Source organism: Paralichthys olivaceus, chromosome 16 (assembly GCF_024713975.1).
Source record: "Paralichthys olivaceus isolate ysfri-2021 chromosome 16, ASM2471397v2, whole genome shotgun sequence".
NCBI lineage: Eukaryota > Metazoa > Chordata > Actinopteri > Pleuronectiformes > Paralichthyidae > Paralichthys > Paralichthys olivaceus.
Window position 1 is genome coordinate 7,903,412 of NC_091108.1, and position 21,183 is coordinate 7,924,594.

A 21,183-nucleotide genomic window follows, 5' to 3' on the forward strand; every position below is an offset into this window, starting at 1 on the left:
TAGCAGGAAGGCCTTTGTGCTTCAGTCACTGCTCTTCTATCAAAAGGTGGGCCTCAGACACTCTCCCTGCAGACCAGGGGTATGAACTGAAGACCTTCTGGTCAGTTTCCATTTCCTTCCCATCCCATCTGCTGCTGTAGCAAAGGGGAAAACCCCTCAGTGACTGTGTTTTGGAAGTTTTTTTTTTGTCTAAAATGTGCAAATACAGAATCCTAGAGTTTTAAAAGGAAAAGACTTATTATTAATATTTAATTCATATTTTTTCTTAAAAACGTTATAGACTAACCAAAGACCATTGCGCCACTGAAGAATGAAACCACACATCATATAATTTAAAAATTCATTTATTATTTCAGATTTTTTTCGCCTTTGTTATACAAAGATGTTAAATAACTTAAATACATTCTTACCAGTCATTTGTGATCTGTTTATACCTACAAGCTATACACATGAGGTAGAGGAAAATAATTTAGGGTTCCCATAAGACATGAATAAGTGAACATGGACAAAGCTTTGTTGGTGTAGTATCACCATGAAGGGTAATACATGTGTTTGTATCTTTCCTTTACCAGCACAGCACGAATCCTAACAAAAAGTACATGTACATGCAAAGTGATCCAAAGGTGAGTATAAACCAGTCCACACTGATGTGATCGTCAACATGATCAGGTTATGCTATATGACATGGTCAACTTTACAAAGCCAGTCTTCTCACAAAATAAAATATTGTTGGTAAGTGTGAATTAGTTTGAATACTTACAGTAATGTCTCATGATTGTGTGAGTGAAAGAAAACTTGAGGGGGGTTGATTGTGAATTTGTCAGGATTTGTTAGTGCTTAGATAACAGCAAATGTTGAGATATGAAATGAAATATGTTCAAAGTTACACTGCTTCTTGAAGCCTCCACCCCAAAATAAAAACAAAAAAACACCCAAAAGAAAAACAGAGTAAAAAATACAGGATATAAAATCAATTTAGACTTTGACGTTATTTACACTAAACACATGCTCATAATATATTTAAAAATAATTTATCTTTTTTTTCTACAAAATAGAATTTTGTACATGATCCACTGACGACTAAACAGTGCAGAGTTTTGGATTTGAGAATATGGACGACTGTGACGACTAAAAACCAACTGGCTGCTGCATCATGCTCCCCAGGAGAAATTTTAGTCCTATGTACAATCTATAAACAAACAAAAATGCACTCAGTGTGCAATTGGTATTCCTGTCATGCCTGTTTTGAATGCATTCAATAGTAGAGTGAGGAGTGGAGTGTGTGTGTGTGTGTGTGTGTGTGTGTGTGTATGTGTGTGCATGTTGAGAGTGCGCACACCAGAAGCTGTGGGAAGCAGGCATTTATGCTTCGAGCCTCAGCATAGCTATTATGGTTTCCATGTAGCGTGCAAAGTTCTATGTATATGTTTTGACCAGTCTTTATTTGGCATGCCTTCTCATATCAAAATGCTTGGAATTCACCTCTTCAGGACAAATAAGCCAAGCAAGGCTAGTTTCCTGAAGCATTATTTTGCAGTAGGGGATGATGGTTTGATTTCAGATATTGTGATAATCATCTATAAAAACTAAACCATCTGTTTAGCCATAGATGTTTGGCATGGTACTAGATTGCTGTATGATCTGTAACCTTCTTGTCACAGAGCCTTGCCCTGAAGTTTTTCATTGCTACCAATTTCTATTTCAATTGCTTGTGAGAGATGAACATGTGCCTCACTTTTGTCTCTATACCACAGGAGAAAAATACCTTTTTTATTTACAATTTCCAAAAAATAATTCTGCACTGCACTGTATCTATAAATACAGACCTTTAAATACTTTAAAAGGGCTTTTGGGCTTCAGTGCGTGAATGGCGCTATAATACAAAGCTGGGTCCCTCACTCAGTAGTTAATTCACACCCATTGAAAACAAGGCATCTAAGGTCCTATATCTTATAGCATATAACATAATTTTCTGAGAAAATAATGAAACATTGTCAGCACTTGTGTACAGAGGCCTTTCCGATAAAATTAATCCTTTTGACTTGATAGTTATGTCTTTGTAATTATTTGAAGCTTTGGGGGAAATAATCCTATTTCCTTTCTCCCTAAGATTTATATGAAAAAGAAGTGCCACTATTGCATTCGTCAGGATATTATGAAAATACAGCTAGCAGCCAGTTAGCTTAGCCTAGCATAAAGAGTGGAAATGGCGGGAAACATCTTGTAGAGCTCACACATTTGTTTAAATTGTAAATAACCTAAACCAAAGTAATATGTTGTAGTTTTACAGGACATTGCCTTCTACGGCTCAGTTATGCTCAATGGTAGATTCATATATGAGTACAGACAAAGCCTTCTGCAGCCAATAGTTTAAGCAAGATGAGCATAGGACACAGAAATAAATGTCCGCAATGGAATAACCTTTTTAGGAGGGACGTTTGTGAGTTGGTACAAAACTATGATATATGCAGAGGGAAGAACAGCCACTTTGCATTTTTTTAGATGTATATTATCACAACCTCCTCCACCTGCGACATCTTTGTTGTTGCAAACCTCGACTCTGCATTGCCCTCTAGTGGAGGTATTGCTAAATAACCATGCCAATGTAAAGTACGCATGGAAGTATGTGAGCAGTGAAAAATACATTGTTTGAAACAGCCATATCTCTTTACATGCGTAAAGATTAGTTTTTTCTCTCTTCCTTAATGTTAAACTAAGCTAACTGGCTGCTACCTACAGCTTTATATTTACCAAGCAGACATGAAAGTGGTATCAATCATCTAACATAGTAAGACAGACATACGTTTATTTGCCAACATATCAACTTTGAAATGTCTCTGTAGTTTCATGACATGGTTCAGTATCGTGTTAAGCAATTCTGCATTTGCCCCCTACTGTGTGGACTGAACCAAGCAGGTCCTGCTGTACATACGACACATCTACATGTTGAATATGGCTCAATCAATCTGTGGCAGCTAAAGAGGAAAGAAGGATGTGAAATGGGAGGGGGGGCTACATTCCATTTCCACAGTTTTCTTTACAACTTCAAAGTTTAACAAAAAAAAATATTTTAAGTAGATTTAAGCTCTGCAGAGCTCCACAACTTTTGATCTAAGTCACACATGGCCGCTCGTTGGTCAAGTGATCACCTGTTGCAATGGTGTTGGCTATAATAACAAGGCCATTGTCATCTCCAACTTTAAAATTATTCGTATTTGCACTATTTCTCTCTATTTTATCCAAATAGTCATAGTGGTTTAAGTAATTCCCTGGACACTGGTTTGCTCAAGGCCAAGATTAGCCTAAACTGGCTGGTTTAGTCTTTTTCTGTTCATGAATTTACTAACAACTTCATATTATCTTACAAAAAAATAGATTTTTTTTCTTCTCCCTGTGAAGGAGTAGTCCCAAAGGATCTATAAATTATCCACAGCAAGAAAACAGAGGTGTGCTGCTTTCCAAAGGGCCTTGTCAACATGAATTAAGAAAATAAAAACGAGTGAAAGCACACAAACAACATACATTTGTGTGGTTAGTGGTTTGTTTTAACATAGTTAGATAAGTGGCTTGTATAATATAATTACAATAAAAATGAATTTATGTACATACATATGCAAACACAAAATATGTGTTAGTGTAAATATGTGCGTGTAGAGTACATCTTACACCCTGTCTTCTTTTCGCAGTCTCTGAATATGGTTTTCATTGCCATAAAAGTCGTCATTTCAACCACCCGCCCCTTTTGTTGTCTATCACATGCTCACATACACACAAATGTAAAAATGGACGAACACACAAACACACATACACACCATTCTTCTTGGGGCTGGGCCCCAGGAATCAGTCTGTTGGTGTTACTGTCGAACTGGATTGCTACTTTGTGTTTTCAGTCTGTTTTCTCGAGTGAAAATGCAATGAATTTTTTTTATTAGGAAAATAAAAGCTATATCTCTTCAAGGTAACACCGTGACAAAAAGCTTGAGATGTTGACCCAGTTGTCTGAGGAGGTTTTTAATTTTGCAAACCCCAGACACAGGGGACACAGGACCTCTGAACCCCAACCCACAGAAATCCCTCAAAGTGCTTATTGCTTCTCCATCGGCTCACTCCTATTTGTTTGTTCGGATACTGTTCTGACAGCGGAAGCAAAACCTTTTTTGAGAACAAAACAACCACTCCTCTTCAATTTGACCATCTTTGACTTGCTCCACTGGGAATGACAGGCAACTGGGTTACCCTTTGCAGGTATACACTTCTTCTCTCTGTGTGCACTGCTTGCATTCGACGTAGCAGCACCAGCGCACCTGGCACTGGCAGGGCCTGGTCACTTCCCTACTTTGAGTGTTGTGACCTCGCCCGCAGCAGATAGCTTCGCAGTTCTTATCCTTGTAGCACTTGCGGGCTGCTGTGCCCGACGAGTACTTGCTGGGTCTACAGAAACTGGGTGAGTCCTCGATGTGGAGCAGGTCCATAGTGCGAGGGATCTGATCGTTTAAGCCAGGCAGGGGCAGTGGCTGCTGTGGCTGCTGCTGTGGTTGCTGCTGCGGCTGCTGCTGCTGGTTCCGTCCTGTGGAGATCTCTGCCTCCCCTGTTGCCTCATTGGTGGAGCTGCCAACTTTGACAGAGGTCTCGTAGCGCTGCTTCAGCTGCTTGCCGATCTCGTGGAAGGGCAGGAGCTGTCGCCAGCAGGTCTGGACGGTACAGGAGCCGGAGACACCATGGCATTTGCAGGTGGTCTCCACTCCAGCCTTGATTACCTGGTTCAGAGGCAGAGCAATGACATTAACTAAAACTATAGTTTAATGAGCTTTTGTTTAGTAAGCAGCAGTTCAAAAAGACCAAATTAAACAAATATGCTCGTAAGTAGATGATAAGGGGTATAATGCACCCGTGGAAGAAAATAGATATACTGTCCTTTTTGATATGATAATAAAAGGGGAGAATCTGAGGCCCTTAAGCTTATTAAAAGAGAACAATACAACACTTTGTCTGAGGCTTCATATAAAACAGGCAGGGAATAATAGCTGGTGGGAGGAATGATTCTGTTATGATGAAGCATGGATGTCATTTTGATTAAAGTCAATTACTGTTATTATGATAAGTGAGGGGAGGAAATAGCTCGAAAGCAACCACAAATAGATGATACATTCAGGCAGCCATGTGCTGGGCACTTTTCCTGTGCTTTGACTGTTCATTTGTTTTCTAAACCCAGAGTTGGGGATTAGCAGTTAAGGTTAGGGTTAGTTGATCAACCCCTTTTCCTAGTCTGGTATTTACATAATAGCACAGAGAATAAGCCATGCCAACATTCAGAAAGAGAAAAATAATAGAAAAGAAAGTCTTCTCTTATTGGAAATCATTCTTAGATACAAGCGAAACATGAAGATTGTCAGCGTAAAAGACCACTACACGTTCTGTTAAAGCTTCTTGGCCTATTAAGTTTCACTTAAGCATCAACCACAATCTGAAAAGAAGTGGGTGTGCAAAAAAATCAATGACAATAACATATTGTCTTTGATGGGATTTGGATAGCATCAACAGTTCTTTTCTTACACTGTGCATATTCATCACTCCAGCAAAAGTGGGTAGGTCAGCTTTTAAAATATTGGGGATGCAGACCCCAGCACATTCCAGTGTCTTCCATGTGGGAAATCATCCTGAATGAATGTGGTACACCTCACTTCATGTGTAAATCACCACAAAAATTAACCCTAACCCTAAAAATGTCTTATATCACGAATAGAAATCTCCAGATAGATTGGATTTTGGAGAGCCAAGCCGAAAAGGAAGAGCCTGCATTGGTCTTTAGGGAGAGTTTTGTGTCTGCTAACATTTGGGAAGTGTGCCTCTGCTATAATTCACTTTGAAAACCAAAATGAAAATGGCTACACTCTGAGAAAAGCAGAGTAAAAGTAAAAGCTTCCAGACCTTTCGTTTGTTTTGGCTTGACGGATTAAGACCATTCCCTCTTTTTTATTTTACGTCCAAGATGAAAAAACCCATATTTGCTCACCACACACAATAGCTGAATTGTGCCAGAGCACAGGCTAGAGTAGTGGCCTATCTAATCAGAAAGACAAAACCAAATATTGACAAACGAGCACTTTCCCATTTTGTCAAATTTACACTAGCAATTACCTTTAATCGTTTTCCACACCTTTAATGACCATGATTCAAAACTAAATAGTATTTCTTCAGTAATTTCACTCTCCTGAGATGCCCATTGTGTAATTCTGTCAGAATCGTTCTGCTGCGGGCATATTAAATTCTTCTGCGGTCTTTCTACTGACTACATTTTTGGCCAGTGTTTTGTCTTGGACAGCGGACATTTAACAGCACTGTGATGTTTAAAGTCCAGCAATACAAACGCAAAATCAAAGATACGGTAGTACTTTATATCCGGGATTAGGCTTACAATGAATTGGCACTTCATGCTGCTGTTTGTCCACATAATTGTACAGTGTGCAGACAGTATTGTATTATCGCAGTTTTCCCACAGTGCAGCCGATTCATGTGAAAAACATTCTGTTCAAATATTGTCTGTGAGCTCTGGCCCTGTTTGAACTGGTTTCTTTATGAGTGTGTCCTGGTTAGACTCAGGTGTGCATGGTTGGTTTCACTTATGAAAACTATTACTCAGAGGCAAAATAAGGTGACGGTTGGGGTTAATATAATACTGCAGTGATATATTATTGTTAATAATAATTGAGTACTAATATTTCCTTTCTTTTAGATGTAACTCATCTAAGACATCAGTGATGATATTTGTCATTTGTCATAGTTTAGAAGAAGAAGAAATACTCATGCAGTCAAATCTACAGACAAGCTATGATAATCATTGAATGGGTGAATTGAGCATTTATAGAAAGGGATGCACCAACAATTTATTATTGCACGTCCTCGAATTGGTGGACCGATTGAAGCAGCAATGGACAGAATCCAGGAATATTCTAACTTTCTGTCCGTGATAAAGATTAAGCTCCAAAAATATTGGTTCCTACATTTCCCATAATGCATCTGGTTTTGTGGTAACAGTTAGCTGTTGAGAATCCTGTTGAAATCCTGTATTACCTGAATAGGGACTGTGAGACAAAATGAAGAGTGCAAGTCCAATACTCACTCTAGTTTTAGCTTCTCTCAAATCCCAACAGAAATCTCTTTATCAACAAAGTCCTCTGTGGTCATCAGCAGTCTTTAACTTTCATTTAGTACGAGGGAAGTAGCACATACCATTTCCAACAACACTGTTGAAAGTCTATGCTGAAAACATGGGCCACAAAGCCAAAACCCTGTATCTCTGCACTGTAACAAAATAAAATACCTTCTGTCTCCCTAATGCATCAAATCAGTGGATGGTGCCAAATTCCACCCCCCCCCCCTTCCAGCTTCACTCCACCTGCTTTCCCGTAAAAACCACCCAACATCCAACAATGTTTATTTGCCTTTTTGTCTCTTTCTTCCTGTTCTTGCTCTTTTAATTTAAAACTAAAGTTATGAATCTAAAACTATAAAGTGAAAGGAAAAGCTGTGGTTAGTCTCAGTTAAATCACTCGCCATGTGTTTGTCTTCAAATGCCTTGGCTTAATATTAAATAAAATCAACCTTACCTTCATGCCCACGTTTGTGTTATGCATGTCCACACGTGCACGCAGGTCCTTATTAGAGCGTTTGCCAAGGAAGTCCTTCACAAACTTGTTGGCGTATTTAAGGTTGTCTCCGCAGCCTCCCCACTGCCATGCCTTGCGGTTTTCCAAGTCCGGGGCCTCATCACAGGTGCAGCGCTCCATGCGTCCCGCGCTGCAAGCTTTGGCCATAGCATGTGTTAGGCCCGCTGAGGAAACAGCATACAGGAAGCCTGTCTCTTTAAATCCTACAGACGCAGGGAGAGACAAAGGAGAAATGAGGGAAAATGAAGAAATATGAGCTTTATGTTTGGAGTGACGTAGATGCATTCACTCTTTTCATCTGCCCATACCTCTCTTTAGTATGTTGGCTCGGTGGCGCCCCTCTAAGGTGCAGTTCCACCTCTCAAAGCGGAAGTGATACTGGCATTCTTGGGCGCTCATGGTGATGGCCTCTCTCAGGGTCTCTGCCACGCCCGGGTCACGTCTGCACATCCTGCGCTGCTTCTTTTCCAGTTTGAGCCGGTCGCACAGCTTGTAGTGGGCCCTGCCCATATTCTCCTCTGGTAGAGAGTTCAGTGGCAGGATAGACAACGGTTCATTACCTGTCAACCTGGAGGAAAGAGAACACAGACAGAGTCCGGTCAGTTTAAACAGTCCACAGGGAGGGAGTAGATCCATCTTGATAAAGTATCTAATAAAGTTCAGGATGTTGAGCTTCCTGGATAAACAACTTACAAAGCGTTGCAAAGATATACTACATAAACAGCACAGGAGGCACAGCTGAGGCATATAATGCTCAAAAGTTTGGTTAATGTTCAAATGAATTCAGCTGTTTAGTGGTTAATGTTCAGGGGAATTCAACATTTGAGATTGAGATCAACCTCCAGCACAGGTGTGTCTGTGTATAGAGTAAATTCTCTGCAGAGGGGGAAGAGTTCTTTCTTTCCATGACCGACTCTGTTTTGTCTCTCTATCAAGTCACAGAACCAGCGGCTCTCTGCCCCCACTGTTGTGAAAATTACAATTTGTATATTATGACTAATAACGCATTCTGCTCATATAGGGACATATTTCAAACAATGAAATGCAGGAAACGTGACAGTTACAACACATGCATGTGAAACAGTAGCCAGCGGATACTTGGTTTAATATTTATATCGTATCCCATGGGGGGGAATGTCACTCAGCTGTGTAGATTTAAACATGGATCACACTGAAGGATTAACACACTCATTATAGAATCCCCATAACAAAAGTCCAGTATTCAGGATCTTAAAGCTGGAATCCATTTGAAACATAACAAGCAGAGTTTCACTTCTAAACATGGTATAGAGAACATGTGGTGGACGTGCACTCCTTTCGTCAGTTTATTTAAGGGAAGCACATATAACACACAAAGCGGGAACTGCCACTTTGCTGGCAAAATAGACGACCAGTGTTCTGAGGTTGTGATGGGGAAAACAGAGCATTACTTTCATAAACACACACAGGGGACACGACTGTCAGCCTGTGACCATTTTGGTCGCACCAACTGACAGGATTGGCATCGTAGTTGTTCATTATGTGTAATTTCTGGCCTCCTTTACACCCTTAAAGTGAAACTGAAGAATAAATGGATTTACAGAAGTCACAAAAGTCCTCAGGCCAACGAGTCTCTGCAGACAGACTCTGGACATTGAAAGGAGACTTTGGTGCACGGATTGACCCCTCGCTTAATGCCACATGGATGAAATGCAGCATGTTGACCTTTGCGATGTGTCCAGGGTTGTAGTGATTTTTATCCTTGTAAACAAAAGTTGAAACATGGATTGGATCGCCCACCTTTGTTGTGAATGTCTTATGAATACAGAGCGTTAAATGTCATAAAGAAACATGTAATGACCTAAGAAACATGTTGCATTTGTAAACGTCTTATGTTACTTTTTGTAACTATTTGAACTGGATACAAAAAGTCCTATGTATTATAACATTACAAATTCATTAACATGGAACTGCGGTCCATTCCTTCATGAGTGAAAACAGTGTTTATACAGCCAACTAAATGAAAAACACAACTGTGACAGCAAACCTGGCTCGTACTTTAATACAGCCAAGGGTGTAAAAGAAGTGATTCTATGGTATTTTTGTAAAGGTGTGGAGCAGCTGCTGAATTCCCAGACCAGTTTAGTAAATGCACCAGAAGTGTTGATCGGTGATCTACTTTACTTACATTGCATTACTTCATGACTGCTTTTCACAGGAGATTCTGTCACCACTCACATTCACTTCGGCCGCTCGCAGAAGGTCGCGGGAGTTCTCCAACAAGAGATTTGTTTTATTAAGTCCAATAACTGACTGAAATGTTTCCCTTTGAGTCTTCAGTTTCATACCAATGGACTTAATAGTTCACATATGCGACGCAATATTGTCTTTGCAGTGCGCTCGCGGCCCGGTTGAGAATCTGAGCGCTCGAATCAAAGAGGAGGCGTTAGGATTTGCTTTCAGATTGGGTCAAATGGTTTCCTTTTTACAAAGCGTGTTTGCCTTTCTTTAACTCGTCTGACAGCTATGAATTTCCAAATGGAAACCTGGCAAGCTGTGTCTTGACGGAGAGTGTTCACCCAAAACACTTGGAGAGTAAAAAAAAAAAAAAAAATGTATGGTTTGAGGCATAGAGAGCAATGCATACACAATGCATCTCTCTGAATAATTTTCCATTTAATTGTTTCATGCTTTGTTAAAATCCACTGTGCTAACAACGCCAAGGAAACATGTCCGAAGTGCCAAAGCAAACAATTCCAGCTGACCCAGTAGGTTACATATGACTGACAGCCGTTCCACAACATTTCTATGGTAAGCAAGCAACCAGGGAATGAATGATGGCGCCACGTGGAGAACCCGCCTAAATCCATTTGAAACAACAGACTTGAAGAAAAAATTCAAAGGAATTTTCAAATCCGCACCACACCAGGAAACAGTTTACTAATGGGTGCATCTGTAGATCTACAAATATTAATCTAATGTGTGTTTTCACTCAACACCACCAACATGACGCACACAGTCCTCAGTCAGACATGGTTAGTAGCACGTATCAGCATCAGATCTGCTAAAAGCCCACATGCCTGCCAAAACAAGAGCATGTTAGAGTGACAGGCCTCAACTGTGTGTGGGACGTCTGCCTGTCAGAGACAAAAAGATGGTCTGAGCAGAGCTGGAGCGAGGCCAAAGATGACACGACACTGATTTCTCTGCTACTGTCTATGCGGCTTTTTTGCACAAAGGCATATTTCTAGCTGGTAACACAGAAAGCCTGAGGGCCAAGTGTGGAGGGGGAGAGATTTGAGAGCAGAGAAACACTTCTTCACGCCTTCTGAGAAGACACTATTTCCACTGTTGTGGCAGACCAGTAGTCACAAACTATCACAGATAAACACTGTGATATTATTTCTTCTCTTCTCTTCTCTTCACTAAGTGTAGGTTTGGATGTCCTGCCTCTTTAATTCAAATCTGCAGATGATTAAAGATACTATTTTCAGTGGATGTACGACAGTGAGCCCTGTTGTCACATCAGAGGGTCACGCATTCCAACATGGTGATCTGCAAAAAACAAAAAATATCACTGTGCTGTTTGCAGAACAATGAACTCATTCAACTTCACTTAGAGGAAAACAGAACTAGAAAACAGAGCAGTGCTCGAATCAGAAAAATCATCACTAATCTGAACTTGAAATCTTTGGTCAAATGGAAGTTATTATTGTGTTCTACCATAACCACTTTTATGTGGTAAGATGGAAAAAACAGCCAAATGAAATTTCTGTCAAACCAGTGAAGCACAATGATTTTTTAAAATGCACAGTCACACTTTCTAACAAGGAAAAACATTTTACAAGAATATTTAATCTGTGACTAAAGGATTTGTTAGATCAGTTATAAGTTGTTAATCAGAAAAACATTGGGCTTGCCACTTTGATGAATTGTTTTTCCACTGACTCCTCCATTGCTACACAAACAGTTTCAACTTTAAGAGCACCTTAATATGTGCAAAGAATAAACACAATCCAAAGGGATTTTTACAACCTGGCAACTCAACATTGATCTCTAAAGCATTAAGAAATGATATATCGACTATAAAATAACCACTTGTTACAACAATAAACTGAAGCAGAGGCGACTCCATAGTATCTCGACCACGCAGAATTAGAGAGTAAAACCATGTAACTTTGTGTTTTCATATCATGGACCATTTTCTGTGGGTGTTTTTGTTTGAGGTGTTGGCACAGCAACCCCAGTTACACGTGGACACCAGCACCAACATATAAAAACTCCTTATTATCCTGCGTGAGGTGGGATTCTTGCTGATGTTTGCTCAGCTTTGCTTTCCATTCACACACTTGCCTCCACACACATGCTCTCGCAGATATCACTAGCCCACTCTCACACTGCGCCTCCTCCACTGTCTTTCACTTAGTAACGCCGGCGTTTGTTTAGTCCTTTCTCTGGACCTGTCAGCACCTCCCATCACCTGTGATATTTACTTTATATACATTTTCCAATGCAGCAGGTTGAGTGAAAATGCCTCATTTCACATGGCGGGGCCATAGAGTCAATCTCTCAAGAGAATCATTGACTAGCACTTAACTTGGCTATCATCAGCTCTTCTCTGGCTTTACATTACAGTCCTGGAGGTTACACTTAGCTGCTTAATCTCACTGTCCTTCACTGATTTGTGTGTTAAGTGTTAAAGAAGTGAAATGACAGTTGAAAAAACACATGGTCGCTCTTGCTTTAACTTTCTTGGCCTAGATGTTTATCTAATTGTGATATTCATACACTCACAAAGTCATATATTCTGCTTATAAAACAAGTTCTCTTAACAGTAAACCTTACAAACAGACAAATAAGGTACTTGTGCTGAAACAATGGATTCATGAAGTGTAAAAGTACTTTATATCTTCTGGGCTCTTTTTCTTTGGGTGTCTTTGGGAGGCTGAAACTGTGCTTGGGCTCTGTAAAACTGTAAAAGTGACCTGACTCTGAAAAAATTATAATGGATGATATGTTGGTGGTTTTGATTTTTAACTATTCGTACAAGACAGCAAACAACTTAAGTACAGAAATTTCCAAGCGAATGTCGCCATAGTTATAATGCCATAATCCTACAAGATGTTACCAAAACCGAAGTTATCTCTTGGACTGCGTTCGTTTTCAAATATGGATACGGACATGAAGACAGCAAAGCAGCAAATGTTTTCATGTTTTTCAGCCAGTGTCTGTTTATCATTTCCACCCCACCAGACTTAACAGGTGCTGGCTGCGTTTGTGTATGCAGTTACCGTGTACATGTGTGTGTGTGTATGTCTATGTGAGTGTGCATGCATGTGCGTATGAGGACTTACAACCTTAAGTCAACACCTACTAGAGTCAGTCGTGGCTGAACGTGCCCGAGCAGAAAGAGCAACAAAAGCCGCAGTTTCTCCATCAGCCTGAACTTGCAGGTTGTGTGGTCTGGTGTCTCCTAGATCACCACCGCCATCCCCCTCCTCCTCTCTCCTTCTTTTTACCCTCCTCCTCCATTTCTCCGAACACCCCCTATTCCCACTGGTCAATTACTCTAAACGAATGCCAATCATTCCACCCAGCTGTTGGCTCAAAACAAAGGCTCCTCTAGACAAAACCACCGCTCTATGAATGTAACCTACACGAGACAATGACAGACATGAGCATGTGTCCTGGAACAGTTTGACTGTCAAGAAGACAAACTACTGTGCTCACCTGAGCTAAATGGAAAACATCTTAGTATTTTTCATTGAGTGAAACTCTCCTGTTCTCTCCTTCACTCTTTCGTCCTGCCTTCACAGCACTTTAAATGCACATTTTTGGGGGGGGTATGTGTCTTTTGCTTTTCTAAGAAACGTTGGATGAACTTCAGACCACCCTGCCCTGGTCCCATCTGGTGTATCACGGCCCAGGCCATGCCAGAGGTTGTAGGAATGCGAGTGTGTGTGGTGTTTTCCCTCTGGCTCACTCTAACTCTGGCTGATAATGTTCTCCACAGCTTAGACTTTAATAATTGAACTAACCATGAATCAGTGTCTAGCGGCTCTCTGGTACACAGAGCCTCCAGGCTATTGTACACCTCCGAGAAGTTTATCCAGGGGAACACACACAAAAAAAACCTGCCCAGAAATCAGACGTTTTCTCCATAGTGACACTGTTCATTCTTCAACTCATTAAAGCCAGAAATAGGGCAAAGAGTAAACGATTATGTATGAGGCTAAGATAAGATTAGTGACTGGTTGAAAGCACTGGGTGTTGTGACTACTCCTACAAGCTGTGACTGACACAGTACAGTAACATGACAAAACGACTTTGAAAACAAAGTGGTACGGGCCTGGGGACTTAGTAAGTCATTATTAGTTGACTAATGAGCCTTTCTGCACAGTGGGAATGTCAAGCAATGTTGAGAAGCACTGTGAAGGGGGAAAGTCTGCTATCGTGTATGACTTAACAGGATATGACCCATGAGTTATGTCATCTGTCGTCCCGTCTGGTCATTTACAACCCACGTAGCCTGCGTCAGAGTACTCCCACTAATTGACTGATTGGGTCAAGTTCCCGGACATGTTTTCTCTTGGTAAATGATACGATGCATTAGACACAGTTTCTTTTAAATCAATGTTTTCTCACTCAACAGAGAAACCTCTCGCATTTTTGATTCATAACAAAAGCTGGGGAAAAAGTTACTGTTCAACCTAATTTTTTAATCCATAGCCATGAAAGCGAGTGCTGGTAGCTGAGCAGTAGGGACTACGGGACCTGAGTTTGGGAAAGTGAGTGTGGTGCAAGGTAAGAGGTTTAACTGCTATGTGAGAACTCAAGGCTTCTAAGGTCAGCAGCTCAGTTATAGTCACTTTGTGACTGGCACAGATTGGGCGCGCAGCAGTGTCCGCATGACTCCCCTGTTCTAGCCTACGCCATGGCACAGAGCAGCCCTGTACCAGCGCACCGACGCACCAAACACGTTCAGGCACACATACTGTACTCGACTCTCACCGATTTCGCACATGTTGACACAAGACCCAGACTTTGGCTGTTTGGGGGGTGAAGGCAACAGTTTGACTGTAAACTTTGTACAATTCTAAATAGCAGATATTTGCATGTGTTCAGAGAGTGGGAATGCCAGATTTGTTCTGTAGCACTGGGGGAAAAGTACTTCTCTAAATAAACCAAGCACACAAAGTCAAACCACAAATTTCTAAACAAAACAGTGGCTGTTTTTGAACCACTCATGCCTCAGTAAGTAGGATTGGCTGCGCTTATTACCCATTATATATTCTTACAACTGAAAGATAAGACTAGACCTTCAGAACACACATGCAAAAAAAAACTTTTACTATTTTATAGCTGTTTTTAAGCTTTGACAGTTATTTACAGTTAAAAAAACGTGTCATATTTCACAGTAGCATGACTTTCTATGCACATACACGCTCATTTATCGCCTGGAGTGAAAGAATTTTGACTCTTGACAACTCACGATTAAAGCAGCAGTAACCAAAGTTATGCAAATTGTTCCGTTTTTACATGAAACAAAAACTCCTCCAGGGTTGAGTGCAGCAGAGAATGTCATGTCCAGACACATTCATGACAGCTTGACTGTCAAATCTCAAACTATTGCTCAGGTCTTATGGATAAATGGGACTTTTATAACATAAATAACCATTTAGCAAACATGCATTTCAGTTAGAGCATGACTGATACTGTATTTGTTTGATGGTTGTTTGTAATAAATATGAAATATTTTCTGTCCATGTCTCATAGGCAGGGGTCTACCTAATAGAGAAATTTGATATATTTCTACATTACCCCAAATATTTTTTTCTGCATTATGTTCTATTCATATCAGCACACATCAGACATCCTCTAATTTAAGTGTGTGTCAGGTGAGGCTCCCATTAGTTCATGTTTATGTTAGATTAAGTGTTTTAGAGGCCCAAACTTGGTCAACTTTCATTCATCCTTACATCGAACTTCTTTGCAAACAGGTGCATAAGACTGAAGACCTATATTTAATGTTGGCTGATACAAAATTGAATTTATTCCATTGCAAACATCTCCTTGCGTTCAACATGAGGAAATGTCACATACCATGTCCCTCCTGTCCCAACTGAACCAGGCAGAGAAAATTCGGCTGTGGTCAAGAATGGAAAACACAGGACATGGCGGTCTGGCTAACGAGCATCATCTCATCAGTGTCCGACCGCTGAAAGTATCGTGTCTATATTCGTTTTCCTGTTTTTGTAAATCACCCATGTCTCCAGCTCCATCTGCAAAGATCATCATGCGTGCAATTTGGCCAACAAGAGTTTCCTTTAATGGGAGTTTCCCTCCTATATCTCTCACTATCCACCAACCATGTTCACAGCTGACTGGTGGGACTGAGTGTCTAGTGTCCTTTAAAATGATCCTTAATGTCTTAGTCGCATCGACACACTGATGAGAGTAGATCAACAAGCACTGTGTTGTGATGTGAGCAGCCCAAACACAATCTTAAAAAACCACTACTCTTCACAATTATTCTGTGCAACCATGTTTAGACAATATGTGTCCACAACAACCCTCATAACAAAGATGATGAATGATTCATTGTGTAAAATAAACTGTAAGACTATGTGTCACTCAGTGTTCTATACTGTTCTGTGCACAGAGATGGATTTTTGCCCTGTAAGCGAACACACTTTGTACATGTCAGGTAGGTTGACCACAAATAAGCATACTTGGCTGCCTTCAGATTGGATGTTTTCATATTTCATTTCCCACTCTCCTTCTGTTACACAAAAAGGTTGAAAAGTGCTGATTGAGGATCATCCTGCACACCCAGAAGACACTGCACCACCCGGTGGCATCCATGGGAACAGCAGGCCTCTCCAGACAGATGTCAGTGAGCAGAGCACTCAAAGCAAAGCTCGGCTTAGCTCAAAATCCAGATATATCAAACAGAAATATAAAGAAAACAAGGCTCTGTCTTTTCACAGGTCTGTTATCTAAGCCTGCAGGTTTGCATGATCTCATCATGCTGCAAGGTCACAGCACCATAGCTGAGAGAATCCTATCTTCTGGGCTCTTGGTAAAGTGATACCCTATGAGGTGTGGCTGTGGCCACAGGATATCCTATGAAGTTGGGAAATCCCTCTATCAACGGCCCTCCCCGCCCTGCTGGACGTCAGGGCTAATCAGTCCTTAAGGCCTGGTAACGAGACGCCTGCCACCACTGTCTGCCAGGCAACGCCAGCCTGAGTCCGCACTAACTCTGCTGCTCCTAATGAGTGGTAATCACCCAGCAGCTCCCCACAAACCACTGTAGGGATGCCGGCACGCACATGAGGCAAGCAAACCAGAAGACAGGAGGGGAGAGAGAAGAGGAAATGTTTACACAGAGCCGCTTAAAAAACAACTTGTAACATTTCTGTGCTGAGCTGATGAAACGAGTCTGCTTTAAAACTTTGAAACGCTCTGCTGTTTGATACGCACCAGGAACTAATTCAGCACGGTGATAAAATCCTTTTACAGCTGCGTATTGAAAAAAGAAATCAGCCCTCATCAGTAAATTTACTCACATCCCATTTGTTATCCTGTTGTTTTTGGCGTCCGGCCTCACCTAATGGAGCACTGAAAACAAGAGAACCATCTGAAAGGACACCACAGCTCCTCAGGATCAAACTGATAACACAGTGTTTAAGGATATCATGAAAAAATAACCTCTGTATGTGTTTCATCCGGATGCTGTGGTACCTCTGTGATTGGTCAATTCTAGTTGCGTGTCTGTGGGCAGCCTTCCTGTATATGTCGCAAATGAAAAAACCCATTTTGACTCAGTGTTAAGACTAAAATTCAGCTCAGTTTACTAGACCACAGAATGACATGCCTTTTACTGAAACCAAAATTTCAACAAGAGTTGTCAAGACTGCACTCTCAGCTCTGATGGGGTCAACTGAGCAAACAAATCATTTCCTTCTTCCTTCCAGTTTTCACCAGATCTCCTCAAGGTGCTCCCATTAAGCCCTGAAGTCAGGTAAAGGAAGCTGGACGAACATCTCCCATTTAAACTCTGATGATAACGGATTTCGCAGAACCAGCACCTGCCACAACAGGCTGAGGGAGAGAAAATGAGCCTCACATTCTTGTGGCAAAGGATGACAATTTAAGCGAGTGCTCGACTACGCCAGGAATCCCACCCCACCCTCAGCCTGCGCAGACTATGGGCAGGAGAGATTGTGTTTATGTTACACTTACGCTCCACCGCACTCTGGAAATTGGGTATGCAACATTGACCCTCTATTTTGAGTAAATCAGTACCCAGGAGGCCCTAGGATGCCTTGTGCTCATGGAATATTTATTTGAACAGGTTTATGTTCGTATGCGCCACAGTCAAAGCTGAGCAGGACTGTGCCGGAGAGTCACCGGTGTCAAGTTTCTGGGAAGTTGGCCGCAGGGCAGTCACATTTTGTATCTGTGTCACCTGTGCAGGCTCTTTCAGTAAACGCGCGGTGCTCCTCAACTGCAAATCATTCACTGACACTCATTCATATTCCCCTCTCACCGGAGCCGCAGAAAAACAGCAAGTCAGGCGTATCGTAATACCACATGTCTCTCTGCGCTACACAGGCCACAGATAGAGACCAGGCTGACAGCGGGAAGTGACAACAAGTGCTAACTGAATAAGTAAATATGCATTACCATTAGGACCATTAAGGCCAGGGTGAGCGCCAATTTGGCACAACAACTGTAATACACACTGCCTGCCAAGGTTGACACTGCAACAGGGAGGGAGACAGAAACAGAGATTGAGGATGTGGGGAGGGGGGAGGGGGGAGGGGGGCACATTTGTTCCTCTAACGCAACTTAAGAGCTGCATTGAAACCAAAGACAGAGTCAGGGACGGAGTAATAACTTCATATATGCATGAGCATTACAGATGATGACGTTTTGCTGTGAAGGGCTGAGATATTTCCAGCATGCAGAGCTATTACAGGTGCCTCACAGCATGTTTGCATCACCCAGTTTCCAAAGATGAGTGCCAACACATTGGTGCAACACCCAAGAGAACAACATTTACCCAGAGATGTGAAAAACTGGGTGTAGCTACGAATTATCTGGTTTATTCACAAAGTTTGATGTCTAGAGTCGTTGTATATTCTGACCACCCTTTTTTTTTTTAACTTGTATACCTTCTTTAGGATAACCTGAAGAAAGTAAGACTCTTGTGAACAGGTTGGCAGGTCTGACACACCGGTGTATGGGGCCCTCAGGGGACCTTGTCTCTTACAGATTCACAACAGGTTCCCAGATCACCTAACACTCCTGGATCCTGCACAACACCCATACATATAAATCTGATTCCGCTGGAAAGTCCTCGAGTGTCATCACTCCACATACAGCCATTTGTCTCCTTGCGCTTCACTAACAACACCCATCAACACAGATGCACCGGGGAGAGAGGCTGCTTCTGTTAAGTACAAGATGCCACTTTAACTTTGTTAAATGTACAGTCCCCCCACCTCCAGGTGAAACATGGTTGTTTTCACATCTGACCTCATCCGAGTGACCTTGGCCTCCCTGTGCTGAGAATGTTCTGAGACAGAAAAGAAAACTGTAGGGAGCACCTCATGTGGGCAGACAAACTGGAGTTCAGTGCCACTCTGAAGAGGAGGAGGTCATAGTGGGCTACACCTAGAATCCAAGGCGTTTCCTGGGAATTACTTTTAGAAATCTACACCCGGTGCTATTTCTAAATTATGCACTATTATGTTATATGACATGATTCATGAAAAGCTACAAAAAAAAAAAAAACCTTAAGATTAATTTCCCGACACGTGTTCCAAAGTGTTTTTTAAACTTGATGGAGGCAGCAGAAAAACCCCCGCCGGAGTTGTATGATATGTTTATGCTGGATGGGGGAATTTTCTGTGCAAGCTGAGCAGACGTTTCGGCCACCACCAGTTCAGTTCAGTCAGATCGCTTTATTGTTACCAGCTGTGGAGTCTGGGGCAAATACACTCACCTTTTTCTGCACGGCTGTTTTCAGAGTCGACTTAAGGATATGATTTTACTTTGCTCTCAATAATCAGGCGACCCGCTACCTGCCAGTCAAACGTGCCAGGGCTGTTCCACGGTGTCAAGGGAAAGAATTGGATGAACTTCTATCTACCTTTAATATATGTTGTGTCAATAGGCTACAGTTATAGATACTTTCTGGCTCTGCCTTTCGCAGAAAAAATTAACAGTCAGCAGCTTTAGTGAGGCCAAGTCATGTGCAAGACAACCTGCTGCAGCCACCAGCTGTGAGACCGCTGCACGCTGCGTATCCGCCGCCAAGTGACACCGCACTGACCCGCAGAGATTAGAGAAGTTAAAACATGCCTTAGATAAATATCCGTTTGTTTGTTTTTCAAGAAGAAAAAGAAGATTTGAGACAATTAATCACATTTTGGTACATTGAAAGAGTTAAAAGGGAAAAAGTTGTTACCGGCTTTGTAATTCATGAACCAATCAACCAATCAAATGCATCATCTGTGTCTTATGTCAGTCCTTACCCGAAATATGCTGTGGCTGGTCCAGGGAAGTGGAGAAGATGCACTATAACTGTGAATGATAACCATCCCAGGAGTAGGTGTCCATCCAGCATTTTGCTGCGGCTCCAGGGCAGATCATTTCGTTTCTCCTGAGTAGCTGTGTAAAATCCTGTGCTCAATGTTCAACACTTCTTATAGAGAGAGGCGCTGCACTGCTCCTCCCATCAGCACAGAGAGGGAGAGGGAGAGAGAGAGAGAGAGAGAGAGAGAGAGAGGGGAGGGGAGGGGGTAGAGAGCTGAACTGATTCACAATTCACTTTCAGATAAATATAAATCATCTCAGATGTCTTGATTTATGATTGGCATGTGGGTGTTTCAGGCACTACACCACACTGAGGTCAATGTGAGGCCTTTTACTGTGTGATACTGTTTATTTCAAGAAAAGACAGCTTTCTTTCAGTCGGCTTGATTGGAAAAGTAGCATAATGCAGCCACACCAGTCTACATGGTTTAATAGGAATGTAGCTAAACACTTCAATAACTGGCTCAAACTTTTTATGAGTATATGCTACATGTAATGGAGGATGTAACTTTTGACATTCCTGTACTTAATATCTTCATGAAGTTAGTAAAATGGATTTCCATGTTGGTTAAAGAAATACTGTATTTCTTCTACATTCCACTTAGCAAGTTAAGACTTCACATAGAAAACATTTGATGGATTTATAGAATGTGATGTATTGTTTTAGAATGAGTGAAACTGAAACAGTAAAAGTAAATGTGGGTATTCCAGTAGTATCGACGAGCCAGTACTTATGTGGACCATTATGTGCACAAAATTAAATTTTGCATTCGTACATTTTACTTAAGAATTTGAATATGTTATATATACATATATATATATATATATATATGTTACTTTATATCACCACTTTCACTTAGATAAAGTATCTGGATAATTCTTCCACCACTTCTGCAATAAATGGAAATATAGAAAGTTTAACCTGCGT

At 41.3% G+C, this 21,183-nt stretch overlaps 1 protein-coding gene across 2 annotated transcripts; it reads right to left on the reverse strand.

Annotated features, from left to right (window-relative positions):
• Positions 1-328: 328 nt before the first annotated feature.
• wnt9a (wingless-type MMTV integration site family, member 9A) lies at positions 329-20,354 on the reverse strand. 2 transcript variants are annotated; one of them, XM_020100957.2, is made up of 4 exons: positions 20,195-20,354; positions 7,976-8,235; positions 7,608-7,870; positions 329-4,757 (listed from the first exon to the last, which is right to left on the reverse strand). In XM_020100957.2, exons 1-4 carry the CDS (start codon positions 20,284-20,286, stop codon positions 4,233-4,235), a joined length of 1,140 nt encoding a protein of 379 aa, XP_019956516.2. In that variant the 5' UTR covers positions 20,287-20,354; the 3' UTR covers positions 329-4,232. The 2 variants fall into 2 exon arrangements, with proteins under 2 accessions (XP_019956516.2, XP_069367806.1); XM_069511705.1 differs by lacking the exon at positions 20,195-20,354 and adding an exon at positions 17,219-17,361.
• Positions 20,355-21,183: the final 829 nt, after the last annotated feature.

Bases quoted from the DNA above. Each gene is read 5' to 3' on its own strand.
- wnt9a (XM_020100957.2), bottom strand. From the start codon at position 20,286: ATGCTGGATGGACACCTACTCCTGGGATGGTTATCATTCACAGTTATA. The intron at 8,236-20,194 runs GTAAGGACTGAC...TCTTTCCTCCAG, and splicing joins CCAGCCACAGCATATTTCGG to GTTGACAGGTAATGAACCGT. The intron at 4,758-7,607 runs GTAAGGTTGATT...CCTCTGAACCAG, and splicing joins ACACAAACGTGGGCATGAAG to GTAATCAAGGCTGGAGTGGA.